The sequence below is a fragment of the Neovison vison genome, chromosome 2 (assembly GCF_020171115.1).
Source record: "Neovison vison isolate M4711 chromosome 2, ASM_NN_V1, whole genome shotgun sequence".
NCBI classification, from domain to species: domain Eukaryota; kingdom Metazoa; phylum Chordata; class Mammalia; order Carnivora; family Mustelidae; genus Neogale; species Neogale vison.
Window position 1 is genome coordinate 235,250,492 of NC_058092.1, and position 17,152 is coordinate 235,267,643.

At 43.5% G+C, this 17,152-nt stretch overlaps 1 protein-coding gene across 2 annotated transcripts in view; it reads left to right on the plus strand.

Annotated features, from left to right (window-relative positions):
• DOCK1 (dedicator of cytokinesis 1) overlaps nucleotides 1-17,152 on the plus strand; it is a 491,675-nt gene that overhangs the window by 165,783 nt on the left and 308,740 nt on the right. For both annotated transcript variants that reach the window (XM_044240731.1, XM_044240732.1), the window contains exons 24-25: nucleotides 1,041-1,111; nucleotides 5,069-5,175. In XM_044240731.1, the coding sequence (XP_044096666.1) occupies nucleotides 1,041-1,111; nucleotides 5,069-5,175 (178 nt within the window). The remainder of the gene's footprint in view (nucleotides 1-1,040; nucleotides 1,112-5,068; nucleotides 5,176-17,152) is intronic.

A 17,152-nucleotide genomic window follows, 5' to 3' on the forward strand; every position in this document is an offset into this window, starting at 1 on the left:
ATATATATTTTATTAAACACTACCTTTTTGCATTCAGAAAATAATGCTAACAATTATATATGCAATAAATATAGTATTTTCCAGCATTCAAAGTGTTATGTTTTCAGCTTGATTTTGAACTTTAATGCAACCTCTGGATGTTCTTGGTATGAACGTTATTTCCCCCATGTTATTCTGGGAGGTGGAGCCCAGCCCGGTACAAGGAGTTGTGTAGAGTCACAGATCAAGGGGGGCCCAGCATCGTCAGAACACTGAAGACACGAACTTTTCCCATCAGGGCGTAGCTGAGGGGTGGGACTCAGGCTGCCCACTGAACTGAGTTTTGATGTTCTCCCTGTTCAGTGCTCGCAGTGTGACCAGGGGTAGAGTCCTTACCATCTCCATCGGCAGTTCCCCTGCTGTCCAGCAGCCGGCTCCCACCAGAGATCTGGTGGAATGCAGGAGAGAATGCACAAGGGTCCTGGCGCAGCACACAGCGTGTAGTAGGAGCTGTCGTGATTACCATCACTCTTGTTTTTTGAGATCGTGGGTTTTCTGGAAGATACAAAATTGGAATAGAAGAGAGAAAGTTACGAAAGAAAAAACAGACTCCTAATGAAGGGATGCATGAGTGTACAGAAACCAGTGTTGGAGTGGAACAAAGACAGTCATTTTAGATATTGAATATGGGGGAACTGCAGTGACTTGGACAGTAGGGAATTCTTTCGAGGGACACAGATCTTCCTCTGCCATCACTTCATTAGGGTTAAGGAGAAAATCACACGGAAACTTAGTGCAGTGTAGGCATTCCATCAACAGGCACCAACCATTGGCCTGTTAAGTCATTATGTGTCAAGGTGACCAGTAACAAATCACCATTGTTTGTGGCCCAGAGGGTCTTTCTTTGCTCTGCTTTTGTTTTGTTTGGTGATTCCATTATCTCATCTAAAAAGTGATCTTTCTCTTCTAGCTATGTCTGCGGTGCTTCCTAGGAATTACAGATTTGTATTAACACTTGCCAGAGTGCACGAGGCTCAGCATTCTTTGCTTTTGGTTTGCAGGGGGCGGCGTTGAAGTACTTGCCGACTATTGTCAACGATGTGAAATTGGTGTTCGATCCCAAAGAGCTCAGGTAAGAAAGCACTCGGGGGGGGGGCGGGCTTCCCACATCCCGTGGTCTGCCTCCTTCCCGTGCAGAGAGGTTACGAGAGGCTTGGGCTAAGTCTCATGTTGGCAGACATCAGTGCCCTGGATTGTTCTAGAACAAACTCATGCTGGTTATGGTATCTCTGACACTTCTCTAATTATGACTTTATATGGAAAAGACATCATCTATCAACACAGTATTTTCTTTAGAGGGTTGTTTATAGCCCAATGGGTAGATCTTACAAATTTGGCATTTTGTTTTCTTTCAGGATTGAATTTCACTATGTGGTGGTTGGGTTTTTGTTTTGTTTTTAGCACATATCTGACACTGGAGAATGACTATTCACTCCCTTCCCTTGCCCCCCAGCATGCGTGGCTGTTCTTCTGTGCTCCCGGCTGATGGACTGCAAGCCTAAGGCAGAACAGTCAGGAGTTGTCAACTAAGATAATATTAACAAAACCACAAGAAATGCCAAGGAAGCTGGTTCTTGGGCTTTCAGACCAAGGACAGAGTCTGGGGTCCAAATCCTTCCTTTTGCACCCGTTTTTGCCGCCTGGTTGGCGAGCCCAGTCCTACTTGTGTAATCTGTAGGGGCTTGTATTTCACAAGATGGTTGAGCGCCATGGGGATGTGCAGCCTGTTTAACCCCAGACATGTAAAGCACAGCCCTTGTCTGCTTTTGATTTTGACTTTGATTTAGCATTTAACACCATAAACTACCTGCAGGGGATGGCACCATTTTTAGCAGCCAGAAAGCCCATCTAAATATTAGTAAAGGTCCATGTGTCCCCTGAGTGGTTAAGCTGAATAAGAAATGCTCATCCCTCCTGTTCTTTATGTCCACTGTAGGTTGCTCATGCCCGGGAGGGGAAGGAGGAGCATTTGGGCGGGGGGGGGGCGGTGGTCCTCTTCTCCATGAATCACCAGATTTCTGATGTGCCTGAGGATTTAGTGTCCTGCATGGACACATTATTTTCTGTTCGTAGGCACTGACAATGCAGGTGACGGCTTAGCATGCCCTAAATGAGAAAAGGAGATGTGAATGGGCCCATCAGGAGCAAGTCTGCCCTGGGTCCTTGGAGTGGGCCCGCCCCTGCATTGTGGCTGCCATAGAAGCCATCAGGAGCCCCTGAGGTCTTGTTAGAAAATGCTGAATCTGAGGCCCTTTCTCAGATCTTCTGAGTTAGGAATGGGGGATGGGGCCCAGCCGGTTGGTTTTAATGAACCTTCCAGGAGCTTTTGGCGAAGGTTCTTGTTTGAGAGCTTCCGGTTTGGAGAACAGAGCAAGTTGGGGAAGCTGTGGTTGGATGGGCCATACTCTGGGCCTGTGCTTAAGGGGCCCGGGGGTCAGACTAACTGGTTAGTGGGGCAGGGGCCCGGGGGTCAGACTAACTGGTTAGTGGGGCAGGGGCCCGGGGGTCAGACTAACTGGTTAGTGGGGCAGGGGCCCGGGGGTCAGACTAACTGGTTAGTGGGGCAGGGGCCCGGGGGTCAGACTAACTGGTTAGTGGGGCAGGGGCCCGGGGGTCAGACTAACTGGTTAGTGGGGCAGGGGCCCGGGGGTCAGACTAACTGGTTAGTGGGGCAGCGCCAGAGTTCCCGGTGGGTTCTGGTGCCTGTGCTTGGAGAGCCAAGGAAGACCCTTTTCTCCAGGGCCAGTGTAGTCAGCCCTTGGCTCCTTGTCCCTTTAGGCTTGCCTGTATGCTGTTTCAACACCTTGTCGTCAATAACTTCTTGTTTTTTTGTTTTTTTTTTTTTTAAGATTACTTTTTCTGTTAGAAAGAGTGTGTGCATGTGGCTAGTGCGGGGAGGGACAGAGGGAGAGGATCTCCCAGACTCCCCACTGAGCGCAGAGCCTGACACCCACTCTCACGACCCAGGAGATCATGACCTGAGCCGAAACGCCGAAACCAAGAGTCGATTGCTTAACCCACCAAGCCGCCTTAGCTACTGTTTTTTTTTTTTTTTTAAATGTCCTTGTAAATCATGTACGTATTTTTTCCTTTTTAGAAAGTTGATTGATGTTTTGATGAAACAGAAGAGATCACAGAGGAGAATAAATCAAACTTAATTCCACTGACTAAAAACAACTAGAAGGATCTGGTTTGTACACACGTATACACATGCATGTGTGCAGACGTAATCCCCTAAAAAGTTCAACACGGTCATATTCTTTATTTTATAATCAGCTTCTGCACACAAGACCTCTTATTTTCCTACATTGTAGAGTAGTCTTTTTAGTAACTTCCATGGTGTTCGATCCGATGCTGGCCCCATCATTTATTTACTAGGCACTCACATTGATCATGTGCTTTCTCCATACAGAAGAGGTTCCACAGGAAGCACTTTCCATGTATTGTTCAGTTAATCTTTGCAACAACGGTGTAACATTGGTTCTGTTATTAGCTCACTTTTATGCTAAGTAACTCGTCCTTGAGAACTGAGCTGCTCAGTGGCCCTGCTTCCAGGCCAACACGGCTTTTGTATTACAGCGGACAGGCCTCCGTGCGATAGGGGTGTTAGACTTTGTTCAGTTTTTCTTATGCAGTGTGCTAGGATAAATTATTTTGTAGCTTAATTGTAGTGTCTTGCCCTTATTTGTATCATTAACTTGAACAGTGATGTAGGATTACAAGGTCTTATGTTCTCTCTCTTTTTTTTTCCTTTTGTATTTTCTTAAAAGATTTTTAAAAATATATTATTTATTGATTAGAGAGAGAGAGAGCAGGAGCAGAGGGAGAGGGAGAAGCAGACTCCCCACTGAGCAGGGAGCCAGAGGTGGGGCTCGATCCCGGGACCCTAAGATCATGACCTAAGACAAAGGCAGACCCTTAACTGCCTGAGCCACTCAGGTGCCCCAAATGATTTGTCATAAATATGATCCAGTTGCCCTCTAAAGGTCAAAGCAACCTTTTGCCAAAGCATGTTGGTGTCTGTCTTCCCAAACTTCGTGGGTACTTGGAATTACTCTTTTACAGAGCCTTGCTGATAGGACCGGTGAAAGGCTTTTCTTTGTTGCCAACAAGAACCTTCTTCTGACACTCCTTTAGAGTTTTATTGACTGTTTGTAAAAGTAAAGTTGAAAAAAAACACTCAAGTGAGAATAATTCACATATATAAAGTTCCCCAAGTGTAGAGTGTGTAATTAAATGAGTTGTGTGCCCGTCATCATGGTTTAATTGTGGGCACTTTGATCCCCGTCAGATGCTGGTGCTCTGAATAGTCATTTTCTGTCCCCTCCCTGGCTCTTTTTGTATGTAGAGCTCTGCCTTTTCCAGGCATGTTATATGAATGAAATTATATAATATGTAGCCTTTTGTGTCTGGCTCCTCTTCCTTGGCATTATGTTTTCAAGGTTCACCCGTGGTGTTAGCGTGCTTCAGAACTTCATTCCTTGATACGGATGAATTTTATGGAAATGGTATATCTTGTTTATTGGCTGCTCAGGCGACAGATATCTGGGTCTTCCCCCCACAGAATATGAAGAATAATGTTCCTGGGATTCATCTACCAGACTGTGTGTTGGAGATGTATTTTTGTTTCTCTTGGGTATATATACCTGGGAGTGTAAATGCTGGATCACATGATCACATGGATCTCCTGCTGGTTTAACATTTTCAGGAAACACCCAGCAGTTTCCCAAAGTGGCTGCACCAGTTTACATTCGCACCAGCCTGGTAGGAGGGTTTCAGTTTCTTTATATCCTAGGGTGGTCTTTTGTTTGGATTATAGCCGTTTGAGTGGGTGTGAAGTGAAAAATAACATTTAAAGTATCATTTTGTTGCATGAGATTTTGGCCCATTTTGGATAATGGGCCATCTCCAGTGTTCTGGTAGAACTTAATCACCATTTAATGACCTTACATTTTGATCTGGTCTTGAACACAGTAGATCATTTTGCTCTATATCCCTAAACTTTTTTCACTTGTGTTTTTCATTACAGCAAAATGTTCACTGATTTCATCCTAAATGTTCCCATGGGTTTGCTGACCATTCAGAAGCTGTATTGCTTGATTGAAATCATTCACAGTGACCTCTTCACACAGCACGGTGAGTGGAACCCTGAGTATCGTGAGGATGTCACGTTATTCATTGTCTATAGGCTGTCCCTTCTGAATTCTCTCCTTCATGCCAACAGGAGTGGAGGTTGTAGCCAATTAAAACAGCTCCATTACAAGACAGGAAGATTTAGCCCCTACAAGAGAATGGTAATTGACATATGGTGGAGTAATAGATCATTGAAAGATGAAGGGGAAAACCTTGTAGTTGGTAATTTAGGTGTACCAAAGCCCTACGATAATCAGCGTACATTGTAGCCTTTAAGATGTGTGATTGTCTATCCTGGGGAGGCAATCACCTGCTTCCATTCAGATGATTGCAAAGAAAAGTGTCAAGTTTTCTTTAAATTTAGAAATAATGGTTCTGCCTCTTCCTGAACTTTGCATTCTTTGACAGGGTTTCCTCAAGCCCTGCTCAAAGTAATAAGAATTTTAATGATTCCTCAACTCATTTATCCTAAGGAACACCTTCTATTTCCTCACATTATCTCCCTACCCTTTTTATTAATCATTTTCTTTCTATTTGGACAGATTGAATTAATATTTTACACTTGTCAAGCAGTTTTATTGAAAGCTTAAAACCTTTGCGTAATTCCACAACCTTTCTCATTTAGCGGCGGCAGATGTGGGGACCGTGGAGTGACATTCTGACTGAGAAGCACAGGTTTCTGCTCTTCTGTTTGTGTCCAGAAATTTGGCTTTTGGATTCGTTTTCTTTTGTCTCCATGTGTGGTGTTCCAAGGGTGGAGCGGCCTGGCTGGGGATTTCCTACTGAGCTCCTGGCTGCACCGAGAACTCAGTTTATGTCCACATTAGTCCTTTGTACCGTCTGGGCTCCTGGACCCTGTGCTCTCCTGCTGGTTTTCGCCTGATTTCTTGATTGAACTTTATCACTACCCTGGAGTCTAACACGTACAGCTAAGGCTTCTGTTAAGAGAAAATGTTAAGACTTCATTTGAGTGGGTGTGTTTCTTTTTGAGAGAAGTCAGCAGACCAAGAAATAACTGGGTTTCCGCATCCCTTCCAAACCCCTCTCTCTGGGCCACAAGCCCATTGTTCACTTGCCTAAATGGAAGTCCGCTCCAGTGCCCTTGGTTGGGATTCAAAGCACATGAATCTCCCTTACCTAACAATCTGGATTGTCCATACTTCAGGGTTTCGTTGGAGGGCTGGGTCTTGAATTATTCATAAGTTCTCCGGGTATCTTCTAAAGGTTGGTGAAAAAACATGGGGTGTGAGAGGGCATGTTTATGTGGTGATGGGTGGGGACTTCTTCATTGCTTCTTTCCATATTGATGATATTTTATACCAAAACAAGTAAAATCCCCTGGAAGTTTTCTGTTTGGATTTTGTTAGGTAGGTTATTGTGTCCCAGAGACACACATGGCGACTATCCCCTCTGACTTAAACCACTTCACTGAATGAACATTTAATTAATTAATAACAACCGTCAGTGGATTATTTGTACTTGACTTTTACTGATGTTGCTGTAGGGGAGACCTTCTTCCCTGTATTGCATAATTACTGTTGCCGAACTTTGTGCCATAATCATTTAGCTGTCTTCGAGTAAGGACTTAAAACATAAATGGTTCAGTTAAAATATTTAAAATAGGACTTCTTCAGAGAATACATTTCAACCAGCTGAGGGTTTCTCGAGGGTGGGGGGTAGAGATAGGGTAGCTGGGTTATGGACATTGGTGAGGGTATGTGCTGTGGTGGGTGCTGTGAAGGGTGTAAGCCTGATGATTCACAGACCTGTTCCCCTGTGGCTAATAATATATCATATGTTAATTAAGAAAATGTATTTCAAGGGAATCTTTTCCTGTATTGAAACTTAACTTCATTTCCTTTGCTAGTAGAAAGCTGGAAGGGGCTCTTCCTATTTATTTTTGATAATTTTGTCAGCCTGGGTATTTGGTGATTGTGTTTTTCTTCTTCTTTACTGTGCCCTGTTTCTGTTTTCATTCTTGTTCTCTAAGTCTTTCATCAAAGACCGCCTCAAGTCCTGTTTCGGAAGTTTTTGCAGCGTGCTGTTAATTATTAACTTAGAATCTTTTTAAGTACAAAGTTAGGGACTTACTTTTCATTGCAAGCTGCACCCAATATGGAAAAGGAGGTCGTGTGGTATAATGTGAATCGAGACTGATCGTGTGGCCCAAGAGCCACCGTTCACCAGAAGCCTCACTGTCTTGGAAGCAGCCCCAGCTGCCCAGTCAGTAGCCTTGTCTTAAGCCAGCGCTGGCGGTCTAGACTCACTTCCAGATGCTCATGGGCGGTCTGGAGGTGTTTCAGAGTACATTGTCCAATGTCCAGTGTGGAAAAGGGCACCCCCCCACCCCCCGCCCAGGTTTTGAGTGTTAGGAATCTCTCTGGGAAGGGATCACGAAGACAACCCTGATTTTTCTCATCTGCAGGCTCTCTGCTCCTTCAAGGCAGCCTGCAGCCGTCTTCCCTCTTTGTCAGGAAAGACGAATCTGTGGAAGTCTTCTTGTTGGTTTGTTCGCACAAAGATGTCATTACTGTTGCAAAATACTCTCTGCCACGTTTGGTATAAATCGTTGAAGCCACAGTATTTTCTGATGAGATATGATGGCCCTGATTTTCCTGCTTTGTTCCATTTCTTGCTGATTTGTAACAATGGTCCTGGTCTGTGTACTCTTCCTGATCCCAGTGGAGCCAGTCAGCCTACGGCCTCACGTGTCCAGAGTTCTAGAACCTGATAGAACCAGAGTTAGCTGCATAAGCCACCGACGCTGCTAGCCTGAAGTAAACATTTTCTCGGGAACGTGGTCCGGGTGCATGGCAGTGTGGCTCCTCCAGGTTCGCCAGTGAGGGCTCCAGGCCCTGTCTTTGCTCACCAGCATGTGGGTTGCCTCACTCATGGAAGGGACTCACTTAATTGCTTTGCTCTCAAACATTGCTTTCCTCTTCCCCGCAGTATCGAATACAGTCCATCGTTTGAAGGGTCTCCCTTCAGTGTGAGTGACAGGCTGATCTGCATGCAGCATGGCTGGCCGTGAATACGGACACTGGAATTGCTTCTCGGCAGAGAGGCCTTCTTTTGCCCGGCATGGGTCCCAGGGGGCTGAGGCTTGAGGTGCCCTGGGGTTTCAGCCTTGTTTTCCCGACTGCTTCCCCAGCCTCTGAAGGACACGGAAACAGAGCAGAGCTCGCGAGGCTGGGGCAGGAGATGTGTGTTTTGGCAGAGAGGGGTGTTTGGCCCTCTCTGTGTGGACACCAGAGCTGCTGTCCCTGTCACTGTCCATGCACAGGTGTCCCAGCTGCCATGCTCCTTCTGGATCAGGGCCTTGCCACTCCTGCTGCTTCTGCAGCCACCACCCGGTGGCAGGGGAGTGGGAGCTCTTCACGGAGCTGTCCCGCCCACTGTTGGCTGGGGGTGGCGTCAGGGCTCTCGGCAACGCCTGGGACGTACCCTGCCTTACAGTTGTCGCAAGAGTGGCGGTGGACATGTCCTGACTTCTGTGCGGGGGAGGGACAGCTCGTAATAGAGAGATCTCTCCCACGTATGAGAAGGTTTTTCTGCAGCTGGGGTGGACCCAGTGGCCACGGTGGTGTTCGCTACATAGTTTGCCCATAAAGCCAGCGTGCCAGCCCCTGGAAACTTCACTGCCCGCGGCGCGCTGTTGACTGTCAGCGCCATCAGCTTTGACTCTGAGCACGTGGCCCTCTCCTTTAACTTTGATTTGTTTAAAAAAAAAAAAAAAAAAAAAGGAATGATTTGTTTGCATCATTTCTTCTACAAATGATTTTACTTCCTCGTTAATGAGGAGCTCTGCATTTCCGAAAGCCTCTCTGTGATGAGGGTGGGGCGTACACAGTGGGGCTGAGTGCTGGGCTTTACCATTACTCTGCCTGGGTTCAAATCCTGCCTCTAGCCCCCACTCACTCAGTGACCTTCGACAAGTTACCCTCCTGGCTTCAGCTTCCTCACCTGCCCTGTTCTTGTTGCCTACATCCTACATTTTGGAAATAGGAGCTGAAAGTCAGTAGACCTGGATCAAATAAAGAAAAGCATTCCAGGGAACGTCCTCTGAGAGGTGCTCTGCTCAGCCGGTTCAGAACAGCCCCAGCCGCTCTACGCTAGGCCTGCTCCTGCCACTCCCCACCAGGTGAAATCGTGGCGTCCTTTCTCCTTTTGGCTTGCTGATGATCTGTGGTCTCTCCCTCGAATGAGAGATCTCCGAGCATGGCCGCCTTGTTCACGTTGTTGCTGCTTGATCGCTGCTCCTAGGACAGTGCCTGGCGTCAGACATGGCCACAATGTCTGCATGAACAAAATTAGTCATGGATGTCCACGTCCAGCACTTCTTCTGTCAGGATGCAGCACAGAGAAGGAAGCGGGATCGGCTGCATACATAACGCGATTCGGTTGATTGAGCGAGGAGAGGTTCCGTGTTTGCGCAGGGAGCCTGGCTGTCACTCTTAGGTTTGGCGCTGAATGGATTGATCATGGAGGAGGAAGGAGTTGTCTTTGAGGAGGAAGGAGAGATGGAAAACGGAGACTCAGTGAGGGCCTTGAGCTGTGGAGGGTCCTCTGTGAGCGGTTCTGTAAGATCAAGGTCATCTTTTTTGCCCCTGATTTAGTTCTTCCTCAGTTTGTGGAAATGTGAGCTGGGGGAGGAGGACAGTTCATTTCTACCTCTGGATTCAAGGTAGATTTTGTTAAAATGATCAAAAGTTTTAATCAGAGAAAAATGGGAAGAAGAGTGTAATAACATGCGTGCGGACTCCTCACTGAGCTTCCGAAGGTATCGAGTCCTGGTTGGTCTTGTTTTTAATCTCTGTGCTCTTCCCCCAGCTATTTTGAAGCAAATCCCAGTCACCCCAGATTGTCATTGGGATGGTTTTTTGCAAGTATGGTGGTATTCAAAGAGTGAATGATTTGTTTCAGGAAAGGGAGGATGTGCAGAGGGGCTGGTCCCTGGGCTGGTGTTTCCACTCCCCCTTGGATGTTCCTGCTTCTGCTCCCGCATGGAGGCCAAGGGCATCTGGCTCCTTAGCAGGCTGTGCACGAGAGCCAATGAATGGGTGGTAATGGCTTCCCAGCGTTGTCTCTGGATGTGACTTGACTACTTGAAAGCTGGTTAAATAGATTATGTGCTTCACAAAAAGATGCTCTTGCATATCATCTGTGGTGTGGAGTGAGCAGATTTTCAAAGCAAGATACAAAGAGACAGAAAGGTCAGAGCTTCATAATTTGTGCATTTGTAGCTTTGTTCCCCTGTGATTATATTGTTGCCCACATATCTGACAAAAGCTGTGAAAATTAAAGCTTAAATCCTATTATAGAAATGAAAAGTTTCAATGTAATTAAATTAAAATAAACACTGGGACACCAAGGTTTAGGATTTATGCCCACAAAAAATGTTTTATGTTAGTGTTACAGCAATTGGGGTAAAAAGGAATCAACCTGAAATAGCATTAACTTTCACATTAGTCAAGAGCATTGGACATACTTGGAAGATCCCGTTGAGTTAAGATGAGCGAGCCTCTGGAACACACGTTTTCACCCACATGGGCTCTTTTCACCATGGGTCTGAACCGGAGACCTTTGGGAAAGTTCATTCCAGTTAACACTGTATCATTTCTTTGTCTTTCAGGAACTGACCTTTCCATATTCCCATATTGAAAATGACCAAACCAACTGACAGATTTTCTTTAGAGCTTACTATGTTCTTACCGTTGTGTCTTAAATTTTTTTGGTTTTGGAAGGTAGTATAAGATTTGAAGAGTGAAGATTTGAAGACTTGGTGGCAAGATAATCCCTTTATAGTCTTGACAGTAGTTTAATACTCTTGGTGGATTACGTTGTTCTAAGCTCACTATTCATCGGCACCCCTTTGTCTGTTTTTCATTTTTGGTTTTTTTTTTTTTTTCTCCCTGATGGTTGGAATCTAGCGGTGAGTAGGAATGGGATGTGTGCCATTCCCTCATTTCCTGGCCATTCCCATGGCTCTTTCTTTCAATATAGCAAACAAGCTCCTTTTAGATAGTGTTCGTCAACCTCATAAAACTTCATTTTTGAACAATACAGAGCTTCTTCAAGATAGAGGCCTAGAGAGCTTGAATTATTTTCCTCATTCTTATTTTCAAGGTGAATGATTCTTCCAGTTATCAAGCAGAGTGAAACTCTCCTTTTTAATGGTAGAAACATTAGTTACAGCAGCCCTTTGAAATCTGAGGGCAAAGGCTCAGATACCAATGAGACTAGCTATTAGGACATATTGAAGTCAGATTTCCAGACTACTCTTGTTGTGATTAATATATAATATTATAAATATATTTACATCAAATAAATTTATTTATAAATATAATATATAAAATATATTAATATAATTTATATTTCTTAAAATCACTCAGTCAACTTCTTTTGCTTTAAATTGCGGAAAGAATAGCTATATATTTAATACAGATTTATAATACAATATACCTTCTTAATGCTTCGATTCATAAACAGATCAAAATAGAAATCTCTTGAATTTCTCCGCTGTGGAAAATGGAGAGCTATTTCTCTTTTTTGAAGGGATCTTAAACCCAGAGCTACCGTACAGTAATTTTGTTAACTTGAGGTTTATTGTACAGAAAGAAAAATTGAGGTTTGAGGCCTTCGTGTGACATAGTCACATAATGTATCATCCGTCTAGCATTCTGGAATACTTTAATTAGGTAGTCATGCTGATGACTTCTAAGGAATGTTACTTACTTTGAACCCCAAAGACCGGTTCTTGATATAATGGTGGAATGTGAAATCATTTTCTCCTCTTCTGTTTTTGAGACAATTTTAATCTTTATCTGTAAGGTACTGTGCCTTTTTCATACCTCATTTTATGTATCACTCTGTATCATTCATTATATGAGTGTTTGAAAAGACTATCTGTTAAAACAGTGCAGCCTTTTAGAAAAGGCTTATTGAGTCTAGGAGGGTGAACTCAATTTCGGTTTCTTAATTATATCTATTTCCATCCATTATAATTTGTTGAGCACCTAGCATGTGCTCAGTACCGTTGGTTAGCAAGTTGATTCCTTAGAGAGGCTTCAGAGCCATCAGCTTAAAACTGTATAATTGGAAAAGAGTAATTCTCTTAATTTACAGATAAGGGCCCAGGAGTTAGGCAACAGGTCCTACTAATTTGTAAGCAAAATCCCAAGCAGGGAGCTGTCCACCACTCTGGTGCTGATTAAGGAGTTGTCTTCTTAGAGACCCATCACCCACTCTGTTCTTAAACTGTTTCACATTTACTGTATGAGTAATACATTCCAAATACTGAATTCACTTCCAGTGCCATATGGAACAAGGTAAAATAGAAATATGTGGATAAACAAACACGTAAATAAATGTAAACAAATTATGCAAAAATAGATAAGCAAAAATGCCGTGTTGTGCTTAGGGAGTTTTCATACTTTTTTCCTTTGTGTGTGTGTGTGTGTGTGTGTGGCAGGTGGACTCTTATCTGTGATCACATTGGTAGTTCCTCAGCATGTGTTTGGTCCACCTTTATTATAGTCTGTTAACCTCTTGTTCTGTATCCACCTCTGGGTGACCTCCTATCCCTGTTGCTTGATGTTGGGTGCAAGAAGAGCAGCCTTAGAAGAGCTTACCTCTCTCGTCCTGTATCTGTTCATGCTCACACGGGGGATCAGGACAGCAAGTCTGTGTGTCGCCCCAGTTCATGATTCCTTCCAAGACGTATGAGACTAGCTCTTTACCTACATGATGTGTTATCTACAGTACCTTGCCTGGGACCGTTGGAGGAGCCCCAGGTCAGTCTGCTTTCTCCCAGGTTCTCCTCGAAGACCCCATTCTTTTTCTGTTGTATAAATCCTTTTCTGAGTGCACAGACCATCTCTCGAGATAGAGTGGACTGGACTATAGGGTTTTGACACTGTTTTTACTGTATACATTTCATTGTCAGGGCAAACAGGAGTTTGTAGGCTTGTTGTTTTTACTGTTGTTGTTGTTGTTTGTGGGTTTTTTGTTTTTATCTTAGCTGGTCGACTCAGTCTTGGAAGCCAGTGTATTTACAAAGAATCTATCACCATGAGAAAACATTTATGAAAATCTTGATCAGTACGAAGCTCAGAAACTCCACTTAGTTGCAACAGATGTGGCTATGACGCTAAGCATCTCTAGTCTTTTCCATTGAGTGAATAAGGTAGAAGTTTGACAGAGATACTGGCCTTGAAGCAGCACTCCTCAGATTTCAGTATGGCCCTGTACATTTTTAAACAAGCAAGACTAGAATGAGCTGTATAGTTTGTAGCAATATATTGAGTGACAGATGGCAGTTATATTAAGGGGGCTGAACAAACATGTGTAGTAACAAAACACTGTGTGTGTGCTGGAGTACAGTGGCCAAGACTTAGGTTCCTGTCTTCCCTCCCTTTCCTGGTTAAAAGAATGCATACCACACCTCAGCCCTGTACATTGTATCTTTATTTTCTTATCCTGTACTTGGTGAGATTCTGCCCAAGGACTGGCATACCTGTATCATTCCTTCTGAACTTACTAAGCCACCTCTTTAATGCACTTCCATCCACCTAGCGACTAGTTTCCTGGCCTGATTGGCATGTCCCACATAATATTCCCCAGGGCTTTACCTGACTGTTTCTAATTTTTTCATCTAGTCTTTTCATCTGCTTGTAAATTGGACTCTACTGATTTTTCTCCATTGGTTGTTTGTTCATTTCTTTCTTCTGAAAAATCATTTATTACTATAATACCAACGAATGTCTTATTCCTATTATTAACCAAGCAGTTAAGAAATATCTCCTTCCCCATTCTTTCTTCCAAAAAGACGACATGTATTGTGCTGGGTTCAGTGGCTTCATCCAGAAGATACCTTTGATCACCTTTTTTCCCCATTGCTATACAGTCTCTATGCTACCACATTCTCCTTCCGATTTCCAAGATTCGTTTAATGTCTTGTGTTTTAAAGATTTTATTTATTTGAGTGAGAGAGACAGACAGACACAGAGAGAGAACATGAGCAGCAGAGGGAGAGGTAGAAGAGAATGTCAAGCAGACTCCATGAGCGTGGAGCTGACATGGGGCTCGATCTCACGATCCTGAGATCACGATTAGAGTGGATGCCAAGAGTCGGATGCTCAGTCAACTGTGCCACCCAGGCACCCAGTGGATTCTTCTAATTTTAATGTCATCCTCTCAATTAAAATTCCATGACTTTGGGTACCTCAAAACTGACATGCAGGTTATCTTATTTCTGATAATTTCAGTACTTAGCTGAGTGGCACCGAGGAGCTTCTGACCAAACTATTTATGAAGGTGTTAACCAGATGGTAAGAGTAGAAACATGGTGCAGGACAGTTGTATTTACTTCATTTCACAGACAAAGAGGAAAAATGAAAGAGAGAATCCAAAAATGAAAAATGATTTACCTAGGGTTCCTCAGTTTGTATTGATTCTCCTGGTACTACCAATGATTATGACTTGTTACATTAAGATGATCCTTGGAAAAATGTAATCTGCATCTGACTTTTAAAGAAGCCAGAACCACATGTGGTTACATGCATGTGTCATTTAATCTAAGGAGCTATGGCTTCAGAATCAGGCACTAATTCTGGGTCAGCTGCTTAGTGGCACAATCCCTGGATGTCCCTTCTCTCTGGCTCCTGGCACCCCCCCCCCATCTGTCAATCTGGACATAAGTAGATGGCTCCTGTGATCGCTTCCATTGCTGACTCCATTTCCTACATTTCTGTTGTTTGAGGACTTGAGGGAGAAAATGATTTGAATAAACTGAATCGTGGATACAGAGTTCTTAGGTAGTTGAAAAATAAGATGACTGTCTATACCAAATGAGTAACAAGCATCCCCCATTTATATAGCTCCTACTGTTTAATTCTCATTAAAAGTGTTAATCTGGATCTCAGTTCAATGTAACAGGCTCAAGGTTATTAAATGCACTTTATGGATCATTTGTTTAATGTGACCAAACTAAAAATCAAGCAGCACATTACTCAGTGTTCATAAAATGAATGTTTTAAATGGACAAATTCATTCTCGTATTTGCATCTTGCTTTAATGTAGAGCCATAATGGGGTTATAGACGGATATTCTACTTGGACATTTATAAGCTGATGATGCCTGTTGAATACCTTTTATAAAGATTAATATTTTTTACTTCGTGCCCATTACCAGAGCATTAATCATCTTGGCTTCAGCCTGCACAGCTGAGGATGAACAGATGTTGAATTATTGCTGTCTGTAATCATAGCAGATCACACTGGGAGGGGGGTTCTGGAAGGGTGGCTGGGACCTCTGATCCCCACAGCCGATTTGTGTGGAGTCTGGGTCCACTGGGCTTCCTGCATTTCCCTTGTCTGGCGGGGAAATCAGGAGAACTGTGTCAGCTAGTTCTGCCTTCCCTGGGGTTTCTATCTCTACCTAACTCAGACTGTCGGGCGCTTCCAAGCCCTGTGGTCACATCCATGTGAAGAGAGATCTGATAGGAGAGATCTGCGGTGGCCTTCATTCTCCTTCCAGTAATGAACACGAGTTCATTAAAATGAGAAATCACACAGGAGGTCTTGAACATCTGCTTCTTGCATCCTCGGAGACCAGGCTGTCCAACACTAATACAGTGTGAGCCACTTATGCAATTTATGACTTTCTAGAGGCTATAGTAAAAAAAAAAAAAATACAAAGCAATCGCTGAAATTAATTTTAATGATTTATCTAAAATATCATCTCAACATGACTTTGATCTAAGTATTACTAATGACCTGGTTTCCATTCATTTTTTTTCCACACTGCATCTCTGAAAGCCAGTGTGTTTTTGACACCAATTGCACGTCTCAGTGTGGATGCTTAATTTTCATCACAGATACTTAATCTGTGTTTTGAACATTTCATAGAATTTACTACTGAAAAGTAAATTCCCATCCTGAAGTTGTTCCAGTCTTCCATACTAATGTTTCCGATAAGCAATGTATCATTTTTTACATTTATGTTTTAATTACTTAAAAATTAACTAAATTTGAATTTCATTCCTTCTTGGCACCAGCTGTATTTCAAGTGTGCACTGTTAGGCACTCTGTTAGGTAGTGTAGCTCTGAGGCATTCGCCTTTGTGTACTTTTTGTTGAAAAGGCTGACTTTACGTCATGATACTGTTTTGTTACTATATTTGGCAGCTCTCATTTATCGAACACTCCTATTTGCCAAATGCACACAGTATACCATCTGATTGTCACAGTGAACCTCAGAGATAATGTACGCAGCCCCATTTTGCAGATTAAAAAATTAAGGCTTTGAGAGTAGAGGAAGCTTGCCCAAGATCCAAAGCAAAGAGTAAGCAGGGTGCGTTTTATCTTTTCCTAATGTGTGTGAGTAAACTGAATGTTAATGTGAGTAAAGCCTTTCCCAAAATTGAAGAGTGACCCAGGTTCCTAGGCTTCCAGTCAAATATTTAGTGTAGCTATTTTCCAATGGTTATGTGTGGGCAGTTTATTAAAATGTGTTCTCTGTTAAAATTCAAAGGTTTGTTTGTTTGCTTTTGAGGGGGATTGTCAGTTTCCCAGGCCATCTGTCTTGAACCTAATTGGGCTGTTGGCATCAATCATGGTAGAGAAATGTCACTCTGTTCATGGGGAAGGGTATTTAGGACACCGAGTTGGGACGTTCAGAATATGACAGGAGATTCTTCTTTCTTGGCTGTGAGAGACTGCATCTGAGGCTTTAAAATTTTTCATTGCACGCATGAACATGTGTTTGCTGTGTGTGCATGTAGTGTGTGAGTATGCGTGGTGTATGTGTAGTGAGTGGTGTGAATGTGTGGTGTGGTGTGAGTGAATGTGGGGTATGTGTGGTGTGTAAATGTGTTATGTGACTGGTTTATATGTGTGTTTGTGGTAGAAGGAAGTGTGTGTGGTGTGGTGTGTGGTAGGAACGTGTGGAGTTCGTGGTAGGAGTGTATGCAGTGTGTGTGG